At 38.2% G+C, this 21,799-nt stretch overlaps 1 protein-coding gene across 13 annotated transcripts in view; it reads left to right on the forward strand.

The window, feature by feature from the left end:
- The window catches only part of wge (BAH domain and coiled-coil containing protein winged eye), a 66,618-nt gene extending 57,234 nt beyond the window's left edge, over window positions 1–9,384 (forward strand). For 10 of the 13 annotated variants that reach the window (XM_034319696.2, XM_076691669.1, XM_076691672.1 and 7 more), the window contains 9 exons: window positions 611–2,496; window positions 3,052–3,340; window positions 3,867–4,076; window positions 4,542–4,856; window positions 5,234–5,632; window positions 5,835–6,063; window positions 6,151–6,568; window positions 6,672–7,188; window positions 7,311–9,384. In XM_034319696.2, the coding sequence (XP_034175587.2) occupies window positions 611–2,496; window positions 3,052–3,340; window positions 3,867–4,076; window positions 4,542–4,856; window positions 5,234–5,632; window positions 5,835–6,063; window positions 6,151–6,568; window positions 6,672–7,188; window positions 7,311–7,523 (4,476 nt within the window). In that variant the 3' untranslated portion in view covers window positions 7,524–9,384. The remainder of the gene's footprint in view (window positions 1–610; window positions 2,497–3,051; window positions 3,341–3,866; window positions 4,077–4,541; window positions 4,857–5,233; window positions 5,633–5,834; window positions 6,064–6,150; window positions 6,569–6,671; window positions 7,189–7,310) is intronic. The other 3 variants (XM_076691676.1, XM_076691674.1, XM_076691678.1) reach the window with 3 other exon arrangements.
- Window positions 9,385–21,799: the final 12,415 nt, after the last annotated feature.

Below are 21,799 nucleotides of genomic sequence, written 5' to 3' on the forward strand. Positions count from 1 at the left end.
AGCTTAACATATATAAAAATTTGAGATAAAGGTCTTACAGTCCTTGCTACATTCCAAAAGTCGTACATTCGAAACGTTTAAAAGGTCTGAAATATACTTGGTCTGCATTTACAATTAAATTATTAATTCATTTACATATTTACATAAAAATATATCAAAACTAAAAGGTGTGCATAATAAAATATAACAGTAGAAGTATAATCATTCGACAGTTCATACATTTCATGGTAGTTGCAAGTGTCCAAATACTTATGGCCGATGGTGTACGTGTTTTTACATTAGGTATTTTCAACAGCTACGTAAAAAAAAGAGTAAAACATATGCAATGAAAATTTAAGAAAAAAAAAAAAAAAAAAAAGAAAAAAAAATGAAGATATTAACAAAAGACTTGAATATACCACACGTGGGAGAGAAGTAAAATTGTGCTAGTTCCTCCAGAAACGAGCTTGCAAGCAAACAATTCTAATTAATCTACCAAACGACTAATTCAAAACCAATTATCACACGACGACTCCAAAGAAAGAATCAACAGTTGATAATATGCACTAGTGCACAAATCGTAAATTCAATCAAAAGGATAATAATAAGAAGAAGAAAACCATTTTTTCAGGCCGAGGATGTCGCGAAAATGACGGATAATCATAGGCAAGTAGCCACCGCGACAGAGGACCTTGAAAGGAACGTTAAAGCGCAGACAAAAGTGTGCAATGAATCGAAAATCGGGGTCAATTGCAACGCTGATCCTGAACCGTTGCCGCGTCCACAGATCACAGTGAAATCGTTCGACATGCCGAGCATCGACTGCGATGAGCAGGTGGAACAAGTGGTGATTAAACAGGAAGCCGATGATGGTGCGTTCGAGGATTGTTCGTATAGATGCGAGGCTGCGTCGATGGCCGAGAGGCCGAGGTGTCTGGAATCGTCGAAGAAGCACATGGCCGAGAAGTCTCATCCTGGTATCGAGAACGTGGTGGAGAAGCTGAAGAAGAACGCGGTCGCTGCGCTGCAGGAGTCGGCGCCGAAAGTGGACGATTCTAAAGAGAAGAACGTGAGAAGGCAACCGGAGGTAATACCAAGGAAGCTGGAGAACGGCTTGAAGAAGCATCTGCTGAGGTTCTGCGAGAATGCCCAATTAGCCGAGAAGCAGGAATCGTCCAAAGAACCAGAGTCATCACAGAAGTCGCAGGATGTCCGCAAATGTCCAGCCACGACAGAGCCTTTCGATTCACTGTTGAATTATCCTAGAGACTGTTATCTAAACAACAATAACGACGCCAGAAACGGCAACAATAACGTGAAAGGAGCGGAAGAAAAACAGCCTCTTATCGTCAAGGAAGAGAAGACGTCTCCGGATACCTACGAGGTGTCCCAGATGAACTGTACAAACAGCGTCGCGCCTAAAAAGTTCAGAAAAATGGAAGTAACGAAGGATACGAACGTTCCAACCGTGGATAATCAAAGCATTAAACCCAGGGTCATTATCGGTTCCAAACAGAAGCCTACGGTTGACATAAGCGGTCTGGAGCTGCTGTCGAACAGCATCGAGCAACTGGAGCAGTTGAAGCCGGAAGTTCAGGTCACGGTTCCGGCTGAACTGGAGAAATCACCTGTCAAGAGTAAACTGATGTCTCCACGGACGGAACGGAACAATAACAACGTGGACAGCCCGTTAGGTCTGCTGTGTGCCTTAGCTGAGCAAAGGTTCATGGAAGAAGTGGGCGACAAGGTTCCGCGGAAGTTGAATCTGGACAGTTCCGAGGAAATATCTCATGCTGGAAGGTTGTTGCTGAACTTGGGCAGGGCTGCGATGCCGGAGAGGCAGGAAAAGATGTCTGAGAAGAGAAAATACGCCGGGGAGGAGGATTACGAAGGCGCGAAGAAGTTCAAGACGAACGAATTCGAGGAGGAAGAATCTTATCGAAAGGCTGACAATGATAAGGTTGCGGTGTTTAGGATGAAGGAGAAGACAAGAAGGGGCTTGGAATTCTGCGAACGATACAGGGTGGAAGGTGATCCAGTTCTATTATTGAACAACGCTGATGTGGCGAACAACGATCCTTACAAGAACTCAGATTACGAGAAAACGGAAGGTTTTCAACAATATCCAACGAGCAATGGCGCGTATAGTGAAAAAGAATCCATGGACGATAACGACTATTCTGATGCTGATATGTATTGCGAGAAAATGTCTGAGATGACCGAGGAAGGTCACGAAGGTATAGAGAGAAGACTTTCCGTTGGTGATCATCGCGACTGCCACGATTATAGCAATCTGCAGGCTAAATTGGTCGCGAAGAAATTCATCGCTAGAAAAGGGCACATCGATGACGATGCAGACTGGCCGAACATGGACGCTATGGAACTGGATATGAGAGTGCGGTTGGCTGATATTCAGAGGCAATACAGGGAGAAACAGAGAGAACTATCTAAACTGACGCCGAAAAAGGACGAGAAGAAGAGTCCTGGTAGACCTAGGAAGAAAAGCCATTCTTCGAGGTAAATTTTCAATATTTTTATACCATCGGCTTGGGTTGCTGGTAATGGTGGAGGTGAGTAAATACGAGTCCTGACAAGTCGCTGTTTTATTAAAATTATACCATAGGGATACTTGATGCATTGAATGTTGCAGGGATCTAAATAGAAAGTCTAATTCTTCCAATTTTTAAAAACTTGAAAATTTACATTTTACTTTGAAAGTCTACTAGCTTGAATTTTGAAAATTAATATATTTTATAAAGATCATTATCACCGCGACAGTCAATGTGTTAAGGTTGATTCGCACTACAGCTCACACTTTAGAGACATGCTTAAAATCACGTCGTGTCTTTGGTATTCGCATTTATAGCGCAAAATTAAATTCTTATGCATTCGTATTAATGTATCATTTATTTTATAATTCCACATATTCCGTTTAACAATCTTACACAAGTTCTCCATTGTATTAAGATTCGGTAATTGTACGTCGGTATCCGCTATTGTATATCATCCGCTGTGAATTTGTTGAAGAAAACATTCAAGGAAAAATGAATATTTATTGAAAAATATTTGCAGCTCTGATCACGGGCCTCTCGCATCACCGCCAATGTTGGAGGCAATGCCTTCTCCGCACAAATCTCCAGTGCAGTCTCCGGATGGAACTTCACCGCCATTGACCTCGGCTGTACTGGCTATGCCAAGGTGTAACGTGAACTTGGTGAAACTGGGTGAACCGAGAAGTCATATTAAACTATTGGACAGTATACCGAGCATTCCAATCCCAGTTCCACCGGTGGCTTCGCCTATCACCGTCTTACCATCGAGCAAAGCGTCGCAGGACGACGATGAAAAGAGTTCTGGAGGGGTGAGTTTAATATTCCGATCCTTGAATTTAATTAAAAACTGTGCCAGCCAAGACACAATCGAGAGAACCAGAAAGAAAATCAGGATCAGTTCTTTCTTTCCAAAAAATAAGATTCTCTTCCAGAATTCCAAATCTGTCCCAAGTTAAAAGAATGAACCACTTACAGAAATGGATACAACGTGGCATACCTGGAGGCTTCGACTCTTGCAACAATATATCGCGGTAGTCAATGTCAAAAAAATCAACAATTCGTAAGATATTTCAAATTTCACTTACGAGGTATCTTTCTCTTTCAAACTTAAAATATCTCACGAAGTATAGATTTTTTTAACATTATGCCTTAAACAAATTTCGAATTAGGCAGAGGAAGATTTAAAAGTATATTTCGTCCCATTGAAACGAGGCTTCCGCGTTCGTCCCTGAACAGTAGCGAATCTTGAAAATTTGATCGGGGTTCCTGGTACTCCAGTATAGCAGGAAAAGGGTTAAATAAAAATCTTCATAGATCATATTGGAATGTTCATAGATGGGATACGACACATCGTCACCAGCACCTACGGTTGCAAGTTCAAGTTCCGCTTCGAAGAAACGGAAGGTCGGTCGACCCAGGAAGTTGATGTGTACGTCAGGAAGTGTCAGACATCTGACGGAAACGATAGTCGCGAAGAAACCTAAAAGCAAAAGTTCTCTCGTTGGCTATTTGTTGTCGTCGAAAAATAGACACCTTCAGGCGAAAGTGAGTAATTTTACTAACAACGGGCCATCGTCCAATTAACACACCCTTAATTTTTATCCAATTTTCGTATAATTTGTAACTCGACAAAAATATTTCACGCATAGTCATTTTTCATTGGCAATCGTCTGTACCGAAGAGACGAGAGCAACTCTTATAAATTTAGGTCGAAGGGTTTGTCTACTTTTTAATTCTAAATAAATATTAATGAATTTCCATGAACTTTTGCTGCCAATTTCCGTCAGATACAAAGTATCCCAAGAATCCCATCGTGGCCAAATAATTCTAAAATTCATTCACTTTTGAGATACAGCGAGGGAGTTGATTACGAATTGTTGATTTTTCTAACATTGTACCCCGATACCGTGAAAAAAGAAATCAGTTTACGTAAAGAAATACAACGATTACCTTTACGGTACATTTACCATGTAACATTATTATTAATTGTAATGCTATGTTTGTAAATAGTACGTGGGTAAAACTGGGTATACTCCGCTGCCCTTCAAGTCCGGGCTATCCTCCATGAGATCTTCCTCCAAGAGTCACAAATCCGCGAAATCAAAGCCCAAACCCGCCAAACAGACGCCGTTGCATAATAAGAACGTGATCAGTTCGATCATCGCGGAAAAAGCGAAGTTGAGCCAAGAGGTGAAGTTGGAGAAACAGAGTAAGATGAAGCCGAAGCTGAAGGCGGAGGCAAAGGTGAAAACCTGGGAGGACGATGAATCGAACAGTGTTGCCGAAACTCCGATACCAGAATTTACCGTACAGGAACCTGTACAGGTAATTAGTGCTAATCTTCCTCGGTACTAATCTTGATCTCGGTATTATGACAACTTATTATGACAGTGCATTGTCATTTCGTACGAGTAGATTCTCCTGAGCGTTGTATCGAAGGGACTGCTGTTGCCATTTCAAAGAATCTTCTTCTATTATTACGCTACTTTTCCTAATTATTCTCATACATTCTATTCGAGGCGTCAGTCGTCAGTGACCCCTCAAAAGTACTAACACATCTGAAACTTGCTATGGCTCAGAAATCTTCATTTAATATGCAACAATCTAATAATATTCCTACAAACCAGTCCCAAGGATCATCAACATAGTGTCTCTTGATCTAACTAAAAGCCATTTTAATTAAGCGTTTCTCGATCAATTAGGAGATTCCCGTGGACACACCGGAGAGCGTTGAGACGGAACCGGAGAAGATCAGGCACGAGAAATCGAAGAAGAAGAAACGGAAGTCCAGCTCGTCGTCACCGTCTAGGCACAAGTCGAGCGATCGGGAGAAGAAGGAGTCGAAGCGTAGGAAATCGCTTGAGTGCCAAGAGTGCGCTAAAGCGGCTAGGGCCGAGAAGACGGAAATCGTGAACAGATGCAAATTAACGTCGGCACACTTGGCCATTGACCAGCTGAGGGTCTTGACTGCGATGGGCGGTCTATTTTACGCCGGAAGGCTCAGTGCCGTCCAAGCGCCTGACGTTTATGCCATCACATTGGACGGGGAACGTGGCAACAGACCTCACATCCATTCCAGAGAGGAGATCCTACGAGATGCGGTAAATTAATGTTGATTTACACGATACGTTGCAAAATTATTCGGACGTCGTTAAACCGTGTTGTCGTAACTAACAGATTCATCCAAAAATTGTCCAGTTTTAAGTCATAAATTCGTCTTACAGAGTATTTAAATAAATACGTGTTATCGAAGAAGAAAAGAGAGAGAGAGAGGTTTCTGACTTGTAATTTTCATTTCCACAGATAGTAGAAGTTTGTCCAAGCTCGACGAAGGAATTACCGCCTGGTACCAGACTGTGCGCATATTGGAGCCAACAATATCGATGCTTGTATCCAGGTACCTCTGTTGAACCTTCAGAACCAGATCCAGAACTTGACGAGAAATTTGTCAGCGTTGAATTCGACGATGGGGACAGTGGAAGAATCGCTTTGGATGATATCAGGTTGTTACAACCTGATTACCCTGTCGTTGGTAAGTTTCCTTGTTTTTCTGAAGCACAAATAACGAAATAATTAACGCTTTGAGTTAATTGTATTAATTGTACTTGAAATTGTACAGAGTACGATCCGAATCCGTTGTTGTCGCTGGGCAAACGCCGCCGGCAAACGTCAGTCTCGACGGAAGACAAACGTTCGTCGAATAGTCAGTCGGGTGTTCCGTCGAATACAAACACCGCGGTAACTGCTGTTACGTCCACGACGAATTGTTACGTTACTTCGTCCGATGCACAGCCGTTGGAACGGCACAAGTCTGAGGAGATGGACAGCAAGGAGCTAGAGGAGTATCGCGAGAGGAAACGTATGAAGAAGAGAAGAAAAGACAAGTTGAAGAGGTTGCAGGAGGCTCAGGAAGGAAAGAAGAAGCACAGGAGGCACAAGTGTTGCGAGGAACACAGGAAACATAAGCACAGGAAACACAGGAAGCATAAACATAAGCACAGCCATCACAGTAGTCACAGTGATGGAAGTCACATCAGGTTTGTTCCATAATTAAACGGTCCTGTAGATATTTAATCGAATGGAACTGAAAAACGTGTTTCTCGACTTTAATACTGACAATATTTTCTTTCCATTTTTCAGCAGCGGGGAGAGCTGTTGCGGTCAAAAAAGCGAGGAGGAAGTGGCGAAGGAGACAGTGCCCAAGGTGGAAGAGGAAGTCGAGGAGGAACCGATCAGAGAGGAAGAAATAATCCCGGAACCGGTGAAAGAACCGGTTCGCGAGGAGAAGCCTGAGAAACCGAAGAAATCAGACAAGAAGTCAAAAATGCGCGAGCGACAAGAGTCTGTGGAAAGTCGTAGTAAGATGGCCGCGTTCCTTCCAGCCAGACAATTATGGGGTTGGGCTGGGAAAGGTTACAGACGACCCGGTGCTAAGGGTAGAGCCAAGAAGCAATTCTTCCGAGCTATCCAGCGCGGAAGCGAAACGATCCAAATCGGCGACAGTGCTGTCTTTTTATCCACTGGCCGACCGGATCGTCCTTACATTGGACGCATCGAATCCATGTGGGAAACTTCCAATTCCAACATGATCGTTAAAGTCAAATGGTTCTATCATCCTGAAGAAACTGTTGGGTGCCCGACGAACCTGAAGTATCCGGTAAGAATTTCAATTTCCAGTAGATTTTTTACGAACGATCCAGAAGGCTATGTCTTCTACGGCCATAGAATAGAAATAAAAAAATGTATTAATATGAAATATTTTTGTACGAATGCCTCCAGGGTGCTCTGTTCGAGTCACCGCACATGGATGAGAACGACGTGCAAACAATTTCTCACAAATGCGAGGTGCTACCCCTTCAAGAGTACACAGAGAAGCTGGGCAAAGAGCCGCACAGATACCTGACCATCTACGACAACAACGATATTTACTATTTGGCTGGCTACTACGACCCAACCACGTACTTGTTGACTATGCAACCAGGGGTTGTTTGAGAACAGCTTAAGCTGACGATTAAGTTAACAGGTGTTACTTAATTGTCGTCAGCCAAGAAATTACTGCGAAATTAACTAAACGCCGTGGTCGTACCGTTAGGTTTTGACGTACGCCAGGTGGAAAGTGTGGATCGAAGGGGCGGACTGAAAATCCAGCGAGCTGAATGATATTCAAAAGCGAACTGAACATTCGTGGATCAAAGACAATTCGGATCGTACTTTTTAATACGATCTTATGCTTTCTCAGAGGACGTTCGGGGTTCAGCGTCGCAAGACACAAGCGTTATTTGTTATCGGCACTGAGCAACACACGTTTCTTTCAGTTTCCTCGGTGGTTATTATAATTGTTACAGTCGTCGTTGAGTTTTCTCCTTAATCGAGCACAGTTGTTGAACGATCGTTGCACCGTATTTTCGCTTCGGTCAAGCCAGTACATATGAACTTTTCCCAAGACATGTGCAATGACACGTTGTTTCATTTTTGTTTTGCGAATTCGAGGATTCGCAAGGATTATTTCAAGGCTTGTGCCCTTGTATAACGAAAGAGCGATCGAACGACGGTTCTCTTTCTTTCCGAAGCTCATTTATCGTCGAATAAAAATCGACGACTAAATAAAGGAACAAATACATTAATATTATATACACAGGAGAGATGCAATATGTATTCCGAGTGGCATTACGAAGACGCCAATAAAAAAAAGAAAGAAGTTTTATTGATTGTACATATTGAGAAGTAGTATTCCGTAAACTGTACATAAACCGTTAAGCGTGTATAATCTGTAAGCGTAAATCAGATTACAATCTGATCGTTAATCGTTAGACCGGTGTTAAATATTGTTGTCTAATCGCGAAAAAACCCAAACACACATGCATACACATTGAAGATATGGTTGAGATATTTCCCCGCGTACCTTGTATTTTCATCAAATCGAAGTAAATGGCCTGTTCTTTGACACAGTCCTCGAGCTTTTAGCTAATCTTTCGAAATACTCTTGAAACGTACTTAGATCGACGCTTTGACGGCCTCACGTTTCATTCCTTCTCAAACTCTCAGCAACTTTTTCAGCTGCCCCCTTTTTCTATTTAACATCTTGCCTTATAACGAGCCCGATTTCTAAACGACTAATAAATCTTACTCGTAGGATATTTAATCGATCGTTCTGTTTTCATTCAGATAGAATTTTGTTTCGTGGAAACCGTATCCGAATTAGGAGGGTACAGATCAACCCTGTTCACACTCTTCGAGATACTCTCCAATCTACAGCGGTAAATTGAGAAATTGTAATTAGTAGGATAATTGACTGATAGCCGTCAGAGTGTTAACAGAGTGTCTCTTTACGTTTCCTTTTCTCTCTTTATAAGTTTAACGACGACACGGTCGCTGGTGATACGAGACAAGGTGCTACACGATCTTTTTTGTTTGCTACGCGCTCGTTACTGTTTCCAAGTGTTGATATTCGCGAATGCTGTTTCGGATTAAGACATTTTTCTACCCGATCATTTTACTATTTCTCCGCTGTAAGTTCGTCAGCGAGAAGAAAGCCGGCCCACTTTCGGTTTCATCGAAAGTAATTAATCGACGAATCAATCGTAGACGGATGTATGTACAATCACCGCTCGACTTTTCCGCCGACTACACGTATACTCATTATCGAGTCGAGATCACGACGAGTGTTTCTCAGCCCTGTTTCCGTCTTATCGCGAGACGAGGCACGATTTTAGTACAAACTGCAAATACAATAAATAGCCATGCGTTCTTCTCGGTAGATTTTCATCTCGGCGATAACTCTTTGAAAGAGACGAAGGAAGAAAAAAGAAAAATGAAAAAAAAAAAAAAAGACAAAAAAAGAAACAGAACAAAACGGAGTACTTATTATTATGACGCGAACGATTGTCGTCGTCGTGTAAATAGAAGATTCGTAAGTGTACGTGATCGACGAGAGGCATGTCTTAGACACCCTCGTCGATAACCATAGAATTCTATTTCTACTTCTATTTCTATTTCTAACCTTTACGTAGATTATCCTCTGAGGTCGATCGATTCGATCGCGCACAGTGCGTACAATCTGTACATGACATAGTATTTTTTCAATTTAAGAAGCAAAGAAAATCGAGACCGGGGTTTAAAAGAGGACGAATATAAATAACGAGGGAAGTATAATCGAGAGATTCGTCGGTCACAGTGGTTCAATTTCTTCTCTCGAGCCACGTCCCTTTGGCGTGGAAATGATTTTCTTCGGAAACGCTGCGCTGAAAAATGTTTAATATCGCGCAAAAAAAATAGTGTCGTTTTGATACGCTTCGATTCTGTGCAGCCTACTGATAGAGACAATGTAGACGAGGCACATTCGCTTGTAGATTTGTAAATATATTAGCGATTAGGTGGATGGAGATAAGTGTCAGTGTCCCTGGCCCTTTTTTTTATACCTTTCTCGATCCGTCGTCGACACTACGTTTCGCGACAGAAAAATGAAAAATACAAAAAAAAAAAAGTAATTCGAGCGTACGTCATTGTACATATAAGCATGATGAATACTAAGGAGACACCGACATTTCGCGACGAAGCTTCTTCTGCCATTCGAAAGTATTGGAGTGCTTGATTGATTTAGAACCTATATGTTAATTACACTCGGTAAATATTATAAATTTTTAACATCCTCTATATTATATTTCGAGGACCTCTGTTAATGTTGCCGAAAATTTTGTGAATAATTTTGCCAAATTTCTAAAGTATAAAATTTGTGTGTCTAAAGGGGTAGATCTACGTCGTCAGGATCTATGATCTTTTTCATAGAGCGTAGATCTATGGCCTAGATAAACCTAATAATATAAGTAAATAATAAAATGAATCATGATTATGATTATTTGGCAATAAATAAAATTTAAACATCAAGTTTCCTAATACTTTTGAGTGGTGGTATACATACATTGGTGAAGAAGGGTGAAAAATAGTATGTAGGACGTTTCTTTCGATAAGTTTATCAACTTTGAGGACGATAAATAAAGTAGTCTCCGTACATTTCATTAGAACTTATTTTAACATTGTATCATTTCTGTCTCAGACGTAAAGGAATTGATTGTTTCAAAATTTGTGAAATTCTTAAGATTGAAACGATCAAACTCCAAGTGACGGATATTAGATTTTTTTTAAGTTACGGAAATTATTAACGTGCTTTTGTCGAAATATATATCGACTTTTGTCGATAATAAATAATAACTCTATATGTTAACTTATTTTCCATCCTTCATTTATTTATTCTTCCAATTTACTTTCTACTCAAAAGTAGGTATACGATATTAAAAATTTTATATGAGCAATATTAGCTATATTATTCATAAGATATTAAAGTTTCATTTTGAAAATTCGGCTTCGTTATTTTTGCGACAGATAACGTACTAATGAATTTAATATAATATTTATTATTGATATGAACGAGGATAATCCATCAAAATATTAACAATTAAATTAACGGATGACCAAACATTCCCCATTGAAACGATATTCATGAATTAATGTAAATTATTTTCATTTGTATATTACGTATTTGTCATTTTCTGCGTTGAAAATGTACAATGTCAAACAAGTTTCAATTAAATGTACGGAGACAGTTTTGATAGATGTATACAGGGTGTAAAAAATGTTTAACCCTTTTAGTAATATGGACCACCATAGTCAGCTAAAAATTAAATTTGGAAATAACAAATATGGGAAAATGGTAAAGAAATTAATTTTCAAGGAATCATTACTATCAAACTATTATAATAAAAATTATACTGACTAGATGCAAAGGTATAAAAATATTTGTTACATATTTCCTTTATCACTTTTCTTTATCTTTATGTAAATCGAGCAAAATCTTATAAAATGAAGGAAGTTCGACCCTGCATCATTTTCTTACACCCTGTATATTTATCAAAAGGGATAACTGTAAGCGTGAACAGTATATAAAATTGATAAAAGATAAGCGTACACTGTTCGAGCTAGTCCAGCAGCTACATAAGGGTAGTTTTTAAGCTTACAAATGAAGGTAATGGATAGACGATGGGTTCTCTTTTTTTAAGGAACGATACGAGCAAAACTATTACTCTACTATTATCAATATTACATTTATTAGTATCATTACTACTACTATCATTATCATCATCACTATTATTAACATTATTACTATTATAATAATTGCTCGTAGCCTTTGTTTTTCTTTTATTGAAACATAAATGCCTCGTGTATCTATTACCGTAAAACAAAGGATCCCTTTTTCGTCAAGTTGCATACTCGATTGCCATTTTCATTCGCGCGAGAGGAAAAATGAGAAAATATAAAATTCGTGATAAGCTAAGGATGGACGAGAGATTATTTGCGAACTTGTATATTTTGCGTGAATAATCGAACGCGTGGATGACTGGTGACAGAAAGAGATAGGGAGAGAAAGGTGAACAAAACAAAAGAAGATAATATTTTATTCTAAAGAATCGAAATTATATTATATTTTAATAACGGAGCCGCGGGTAGTCGATTTAACGAAGTAGTTCGAGCAAGCGTGTGCGAACGAACGAAAAAGAAAAAAAAAAAGAAAAAGAAAAAAGATTACAAAAAAAAAAAAGAAATGGTACGAAGATAAGACGGTGAGAATGAGAAATCTTTTAAGTAGACGAGCGAACTGTTTTTGAACTCAAAAGTCTGAGAACAAGATTTCAGGATAAGCAAAGAGACAACAATTGAATTTCATTTATATTTTCTTATGCGACACTTTTTTGTATGCTGTATGACGTGTGTGCGTGTGGATGCAAGGCAAGTCTTGGTTGACGTTTCATTTGTAAAAATAAAATGAAGCTAAAAAGAACAAAAAAAGAAAGGAGAAATGACATATGAAATTCGAAGATTTCGATGAAACGTGCTGAAAAAAGAAGACACATATTGAGCTATCGTGTAAATAAGTATTATCTATTTTGTTTCGTTTTTCTTCCTTTTTTATCTGCAAATCAGTTGCAGATTTCTTTTTCTACTCGGTATAAGACTCTCGTATTTATGTTGGGGACATTTTCAATAAATATAGTTCTTACGGGACTTGGCAACAAAATCGATGAAAATTTACCTGTCTTCTTAGTATTATTACTTTCTCTTTTCGTAACACTTCTGAAGGCTTTGATAGCTTTCTTACGGTTGTCAGGGAACGGAGTTGTAAAATAGAATAGTAATTTTGCAATATCTTCAAGTTTTTCGAAGTCGAAGCTCGGTCAATCGTGGCCCATGCTTATGAAAAATACTCACCGGTATTTCCCCTAAAATAATATTTCCAAAAATTTAAATGTCGGTTCATTTCCTTGATCGTATGAAAGCTTAGCCTATTTTTCAATGATTTTCCTGAGAACCAAGCGAATCACGTGGTGCCCAAATTGTTGAAAAAAGAAAAAGGAAAATTCTGTGATAAAATTATCTCGTTGACGACGACGCTTCGAGTGAAAGCGAAATTGACAGTTAACGAAAGGAACACTTTTGCAGGAAAATTCCTCATTTCTATCGAAATAAACGACACGAAGGGTCGATGAACTTCGCCTGCTTCGTTAACCGTAGTCGAGTGTTTGCTCGTTTAAGAACGAATCGAAACGATAATTGTTTAACACACTAATGAACAGCGACAGTTTCTGATTTTTAAAAGCATTTGTATTCACCAAAATTAGTATTTGTCATTAGGAATGAATAATAAATTTAAAAATTAAATTCTAAATATTAATAAAATTATATCTGACAGTTTGTAAGATTACTAATTATTTTATTTTAATTGGTAAACTGAATCTGGAGAGATCATCCCCTTTGTGATTTCTGAGTCACCCTGTACGTTTGAAAGCATGTAAAATGTCGAACGAGAAATACTATAAAAGCGTAAGAGCATCATATATTTTCCCTCTATTTTTTCGTGTACGAAGAAGAATAATGAATCTGTCGTAAGATCGATGTTCAAAGTCGTTTTCGATAGAGTTGTAAGAAGTATAGCGAGCGTTCATCGATCGTTTCCAAGAGAATTTCCTCGTCGATTCGAAGCCAGCTGGGCAAATTGTAGGACAAAATCGAATCGATCGACAAAAGACCATCCCGACGATCAGAAAGAAAGGGTGCGTACACACAAAACGAGGAGGGTGTGAAGGTGTGCTTGTGCGAGTGATCGAACAGAATGCAAAGCGAAAAATCTAGGATGTTTTAAAGAAAGGTGTACACCGTGAAAACCGTGGATAATTCTTGATAAATAAAATTGATAAATCCTTTCCGATTTCACAATTTGAAATTTCGTTTTCGATATATAAGTAATTAAAAGTCAGCTGTTTGATTCTTTCGCCATCTTTAGATCTTTGATCCAACAGCTGATCGAGTTGCTGCAGATAGTAGCAATTCAAATTGAATCTCTATACAATTCAAAATTAATAACAAAAATTTGAAACAAATTTTGTGTTAATTTAAATCCTTCTTTATATTTCGAAAATGAAATCCCAAATTGCAAAGGTTCCTCGAAGAAAAGGAACGTTAAGTCTTGCACTTTTCATGGTGTACACATTTTTTTGAGACAGCCAGTACAATACTGAAATAGAAGTGGTCTTCGTACTATGCTTTTAGAAAAGTCAGCCAGCCATTTATAAAATAAAACTTACTACCGGTGTATTATTCATTGTCTCAATGTTACATGATTGATTAACAATCAATTAGTTGTCCAGTTTAACACACCTATGACAAAGATACATGGATCAGTCGAGAACTTAATGCGCACACACGTTTGTTAACACGATTATGGATAAAAGCAAGACGAAAGGAGAGATAGACATATACCGGGTGTATCAAAAATGTTGTACGCATATAAAAGACAAAAACGAAAAATTCTTTATCATTTTGTAGTCGTTTACCTAAGAGATTCGATATACAATTTGGAATTGTTTTTATCTTAAAAACGAAGCTACGGTTTGGAAAATGATAAATCGTATCCTTGTACTTTTCATTGTGTACAACAATTTTGAATCGTCCTGTATAACCGCGGCATATTTATATTGTACACGTGCACGCAGATTTGATGGGAAGTGATGTAAGTCGGAGATGCGTGATCATTGTAATATCTATCATCATTGATTTTGTACATATAATATCGATGATAGGAGTAAAATTCGAAAGAGATGTAAGGTAACGAGAGAAAGACATTAGGCAGAACTTTTGTTCGAACCGAGAGAAGGAATACAGATTCTTGTTTACTTCTGTTAGCTAAGTACTTGGCCAACAATAAAATGCATATTAGATATAAAATAAAATAATGGAATTATTTCACTTTAACACCTGACAGAATTTCTTGGGGAAGTTTAACTTGTTAACATATTCGGTACCAGACCACGGTAACAGGTGCAGTTCAGGACCGTATGCTGTGGTCTGTTTTATGGTGCCATTTCGGTATGCTACGTAGAACACGTTGACACTTTACGAAACATTTGTTTATGGATATGGCCCTGGCCCCAAAGTTTCCGCTTCTAAACTCCTCTTTACTGATTGGTACCATTTTTTCCACGTTTGAGTGACGTTATGCCTTTCTAACACTTTCAGCCCGGATGGCTTCATAAAATGCCAAACTGGCGGAACTGCTAGGGCAATAGTTTAAAGATTTTGGCTTAAAATTATTGTTTCTTCATTATATAGTTCTCTGTTATATTGTTTTTGTATTATATTTATTATTTATTGTTTCTATATCTTATATATATAAAGCGCAAAGGCCTCCGCAAAAGTTACAGAGATTTCAATTTTTCTATAAAAAGTCTATGGGTCGTACATTGTAGTTAGGGGGTCCCCGACACCCCAAGATGATGTTTTGTCGGTGCGCAGACACCGGGGTCCCTGATACCCCAAGATGATATTGGGTCGATGCGCAAAGGTAGTCTTTGGGGTCCCTGGCACCCCAAGAGGATATTTTGTCGCTGCGCAGAGAGACTCACCGGGGTCCCTGACACCCCAAGATGATATTTTGTTGGTGAGCAAAAAGAGTCGCCGGGGTCCTTGGCACCCCGGATGCCATAATGTTGGTATGCAAACTCAGGTAAGTATCCTACTATATTTTCTTCTAGGTGTTCAAGTATACCCAGGTCACAGGAAAGTAGAAATGTGTTTAGGTATATTCTTATATTTCTTTATTTCAATGTGTTATACTCTCTCTAGGTCTAATCTTTCATTATTATAGGTCATATCCATTACTATATTGTAATTATTATTTTGCGATTTGTTCGTTTATTTAGGTTTTATATTTCGCTAGATCCAGTCGTACCCATCACTAGTCCGAACAAGTGAGTTTCACGATTTGTTCGTTTTTCGTTCTTATATTTCGCTAGATCCGCTCAAACCCATCACTATTCCGAACAAGTAAGTTTCACGATTTGTTCGTTTTTCGTTCTTATATTTCGCTAGATCCGCTCAAACCCATCACTATTCCGAACAAGTAAGTTTCACGATTTGTTCGTTTTTCGTTCTTATATTTCGCTTGTCGGTATTACCTACCGTCGGTATTACCTACCGTCGTTATGAGTTTGCATACTGACTTTATGGCATCAGGGGTTTCAGGGACCCCGGTGACTCTCTGCGCACCGCCAAAATATCATCTTGGGGTATCAGAGACCCCGGTGTCTCTTTCTGCGCACCGACAAATTATTATCTTACCCCCTGTGGCTCGGGGGACTTAGAATATGGCCACGGTATCCCCTGCCTGTCGTAAGAGGCGACTAAAAGGGGGATGTAGGAGCGAGTAAGATCAGTGGGGTGTCGGGAACCCCGGCGGTTCTCCTTGCGCACCGATTTAAAATCATCTTGGGGTTCCGGGGACCCCGGCGACTTTCTGCGCGCAGATTTAAAACCATCATGGGGTTTCGGGGACCCCGGCGCCTCTTTGCGCGCCGACTTAAAATCATCTTGGGGTTTCGAGGATCCCGTCGACTCTCTGCGCACCGACTTAAAATTATCTTGGGGTTTCGAGGACCCCGGCGACTATCCGCGCACCCACTTAAAATGATCTTGGGGTTTCGGGGACCCCGATGACTCTGTGCATCGATTTAAAATTATCTTGGGGTTTCGAGGACCCCGGCAACTATCCGCGCATTCACTTAAAATGATCTTGGGGTTTCGGGGACCCCGGCGACTCTGCGCATTGACTTAAATACATCTTGGGGTTTCTGGTACCCCGCCGACTATCCGCGCACCAACTTAAAATGATCTTGGGGTTTCGGGGACCCCGGCGCCTCACTGCGCACCAACTTAAAATCATCTTGGGGTGTTAGGGACCCCGAAGCACGGTTGATGCTCTGCATATCGACTTTGGTGAGAACAAACATTGATGAAAAGATTAATAATAAATCCGCTAAAAATCGTGTGAAATGTTACATTAATCTTTAAAGTGGCTGTTATAAAATTCATTTTATTTAACAATATGAAACAAATTTTAATTATAACAATATTATAACAGAGAAGTGTAATCCGAAACTGCTTCCAACAGATAATTAATTTTTATGACGCTTTAGCTACTCTGCTTAAACGCTTGTGAAGTAACTCTTTCCTGGTTAACAATTTAATTAAAATTTTTTAATCTACGATGTTTCATTACAAACCTCGAATCAAGGTATAATGTAATAAAATTTTCAACTAGTAATGTTTAAATTTATTAATTTCAAATCGCAAATCGTTGAATTTCGAATATATCTGTAGAACATTATTACGTGAAGTTATTTCAGGTATAACGTTAAAGTTGAAAGAACAAAAGAAGAGTCCTCTCTGTATCTATTACAAAGACACAAAGGAAGGTTGATGAAAAATAAAGCGAAGCTCGAGTCGTTAATTCGTAAGAACATTTCAAAGAAAATTGGAAGCAAAATCAGAAAGAGAAAATGGAAGTAATAAAAGGTACCTCCTTTAGCAGGCAATGGCCGACAAAAATGGCCCATAAGAGAAACCATTTCGAAGCTCTGCTTTCAATATCTTCGTAATATAGGAAATCCTACTGCTCCGTTCAATTCTTAGTTTCTTTTTTCTTATCTTATCCGTTTTACTGATATTTCCGATTTCCAGTAAAATGTCAAAACAAAAGGTTCTAATAATTTATTCTATAAAGGATCTCTGTTGAGACCTTTCTCGATTAAATAGCCATATCATTTAACAGGCAAACTACATTAGGTGAACGTTTGTTGCAAAAGGTAGCAAGTTGGAAATTAAAGTTATTTCTTCATCTACTGGAATTTACTGTACTAAACAGAACTCATAATTAATTCCACACGATTATATATGCAAAATGGTAACTTTGATTATTCTATGTCGTTTAGGTCTACGTTCTTGTCAAATATTTCACTCGATTCAAAGAATAAAAATGCTTTGGAAATAGTGATAGAATTGGAGAGTGGACGATGAGACAAATATTTAGAAGGAATTTGAACAATAAGTAATTTAAGGATCTTCTGATTTCAATGTTCGTCGACGAAAGCGGAAGATACTCGACGAACATCGAGCTAATTTTTGCGACATCCTCTTCCTCTTTGCGAGTGAATAAGGTTCGTTTGCAAAGAACTATACCCGCATCGCTGTCTGAGAAAGATATACGTCAGTGGTTCCCAAACTGTGCGCCCTAAGGCGTCGCGATGCGTTTCAATAGATTCATTGAAACGACGTCGTTATTAAATAATAATTTCATTCGCAACATCATGGTTGTGCGAAAATTTTTCTATTGCTATATCAAAGAAGTCTGCGATCTGATTTTGAAAAAAAAAATAATGGCACAAAAAGGGTACCTAAAATGGCAAAATATGGAAACCACTGGTGTACGAAGTTATTCAACTCGCGTCGATAATTTCAAAGCTTTGAATGAACGTAAATCACTTCATTTTGACTTGAAAATAGTTTGATACATTACGAGAGCGAATGGAGGAAATTTAACTAAAATTTTAGCCAACTGTTTCTCGATCCTTTTCTAAAAAATAAAATTTACTAAATTGATATTCAAATATGAATCATCGTCTTCTTATAATCATTCATTTTCAAATTTCAAACTTTCAATTAGTATAATAGCAGTGCTATTATTTTTCTCAATTATTCAAATACATCTGCTTCCTAATGGTAGCGATCGATAATCCCAGCACTAATTAAGGTCATTAATAATTTCTAATAGAAAAGATAAATCACAGATAGCTCTATGTCCAATCAAAGAAGTCACATTAAGCGTATTTAGTTATGATCCCTAATTATGCTCATTACATGGTCCTACATAATTTCAAAGCGTTATACATAAGCTGTTCGATAAATTTATGTTCCACTGTCTCTAATATTAGTTCACGTTATGATAATTGCGTATTTAAACCATTGAAACATATTCTAATTCGGAATCAAATTAATTAAATGTAAAGTAATTTAATCATGAGCTTAATGGAAGATAAAAAAATACTCACAGATGGTCCATAGATATTATATTTCATTATTACATTATTATTACATTTTAATTGAAAGAGAAATAAATAAATTAGAATTCATAAGGTGTTCACTGACAACTATGAATAAGACCCGAGACAAAGGCGATTCTATAGTTATCTGGTTAGTTAAAATTCCATCAAGAGCATTGGATTACAAGCAACAGAGTGAATTGAATTATTTGATTGTTGCTCGAATGAAAGGTAACCAATCATGTAATCAAGGGAAGTTGATCGAACAAAAGGAGGTCTATCGAAGAGGAAAGCATTATCTCGAGGATGTCCATTTTCGGAAGCGTAGGCCAGCCGAAGAGGCTTTCTCTTGGTCCTGGGAAGGAATGGTTGGTTTCCCAGGAATTTTTCCAGGCACGTTCGTACCCTCTTTGAGCTTCCGTACGAAAGCAGCAAAGGCGATAAGGCTGAATGGAAAGAGACAAAGATAAGGAAGTAGTCGAATGGAGAAGAGATAGATGGGTGGCCGGTCGGTCGAGAAACTTTCACAGGAAGTTGTCTCTCGCTTCTCTGCCAACTGCAAATCCGTTCTTCTGGCAACGACATCGACGCCTGCGTTCCCCTGGACGCTTCGAATTATTATTCCGTCGAGTCGAAAGTCGCCTGCTTGATCGAAAGAACCATCTGCGCGCGAATATAAGTTGGTGATTTGCTTGGGAAAAAAATTTCTTATCTTACCTTATAGGATCAACTCTGACCGCCTTAAGTTACAAATTAATACACTATAAGTACCATTTTTCGTTACCTTTGTGCCATTTTTATCTTTTAGGAATTAATTGTGACGGATTGATTAAACGTACAGTGAAACTGAGGACTGTAACTGTGTTAAAAGTTCGACGGACTTTTAAAAAAGAGATAAATCGAACAGGCCATCGGTAATATTTTTACGAAATAACTCTTCCAGGCAGTAATAGTAATTTACATCTTCGACGTGCCACCAGTTATCTGACGCTGTCCATAAATTTTGCTTGTCAATATTGAAAATTTAGTTCAAGAATGTTGTCCCACTTTTCTACCGCCTCATCTGTCGAATATATTCCCAGAAATTTCCATAAAGATTTTCCCCGCGACCGTGTAAAATTGAATCATTCGTTTTACAATCGATCGTTTTTTTGTAACAAACAGCATTTCCCTCGGAAATCCTGCGGTAGTTTGAACGCTTTTCTTCTTCGTTAAATCCAAAACGAAATTAGCCTAGTTTGTCTTTGAAACCGTCCCTCTGTGACTAGAAAATTTCGGTTCAATAAAGTGTATCGTCGTTAACGATTTTTGACCGAATATAGTTTTTAGTGATATTTTACAAAGGCTTCGATTTCGTCAAAGAACAATTAGCGAAGGGACTGTGTGTATATTTAATTTTAATTTTATTTTGTTGAAATTTAAATAAGAACTAAACCTGACTCACTGGCAAGGTTTCAATGTTTGTGAATATGGAAAAGGAAAAGCGGGTGTAAACGACTTTCAGAAAGTACATACACTTACGAGGGTGCCTTAATTTTATTGAAGAATAGGGGAGCGTGTATATTAGTTTGTTCGAAAAAGTATAAGTAAAAAACGAATGAAAACAAATACACCCAATGTAGGAAAGGGGAAAAAGAGAGATTGAAACAAACGAGAACCGTGAAAATACCTCTTTTCCGGCAATCGAATGGATTTCATTTCGCGTTCAATCCCATTAACGAACGGAAATTACGAAATTGTTTATGCTGTGGATTATAACAACGATTGTAGTAATTAGTTCCTTCCGTTGGTCAGTGACTATGATTTTAATTACAATTCAACATAATTTTAGTTAAACCTGATATGTTTGAAGCTGGAAAATTTATTTTGCACTTTGTTTAATTATAATTTTTCAAAGTGGTGTATGAATATTTCTGTTTCACTGAATCGATTTCTTTGTATTGCTTATGAAAATGGTAGGAAAAAATTCATTAAAATTTCGCAAAATTGCGAAAATTACACGAACCTTCAGAGCCATTTTTTGGTACCATATTTTCCTGCAGAATGGATCAATATTTTTTTGCTCAAATTTTTACCGAACCTGCACAACACTTTGCTCCACTGCATGAAACTAATTCGTGAAAAATTTAATGACAAATTAAACCTTCTTCCATGACTCGAATCATTTCAGAAACGTCCTCTATAAATAATGGTACTACAAAACCGTAGCAATTTAAGAAAACCAGGTAAAGGATATGTGTCGTTAAGGAAATTGCTGTCCCATCCTTTCCACAGTAACGGTAACGAATTGGCCCGATATTGGCAAACCGTGTTTTCAATATTATCAAAGCATAGTTCGATTGTAAGAGAGCCAAAAAGCTCTCGGAATTTCACACGATACTCGACTAGATTCGAGGAATATTTTCAGCGGAGACAAAATCGATATACCAGTTGAAATTGCAATAAGTAATACGATATCTCTACAGTAGATTAGTATTTAATTAATGGAAATGCAGTCAGTTTTCTGTGAATAATATATTTTTCACCCATACTTGGTTCATTAGTCCTAACTTTTGATGATTAAAAATATGATAGTTTAATATTCAATTTCAATTCACGGTGGCTTTGACCACGTTTCAAAAATACAAAAATGCTTTCAAAGAGAAGTTCTTTACAGAGAGTAACTATGAAATCAAGCCTTTAGGTGGTGTACCGTTATTCAGTTTCTAAAACAAAAGAATCAAAGCGACTCTACCAGCTTTGAAGAGTAATTAAAATCCAATATTTCATGTCCACCCATCTGATAAAATAAAGGAGACTTTATATTTATTTCGGCCTGCTACAATTAGGTAACGTTGTTAATACACT

This window comes from Osmia lignaria, chromosome 13 (assembly GCF_051020975.1).
Source record: "Osmia lignaria lignaria isolate PbOS001 chromosome 13, iyOsmLign1, whole genome shotgun sequence".
NCBI lineage: Eukaryota > Metazoa > Arthropoda > Insecta > Hymenoptera > Megachilidae > Osmia > Osmia lignaria.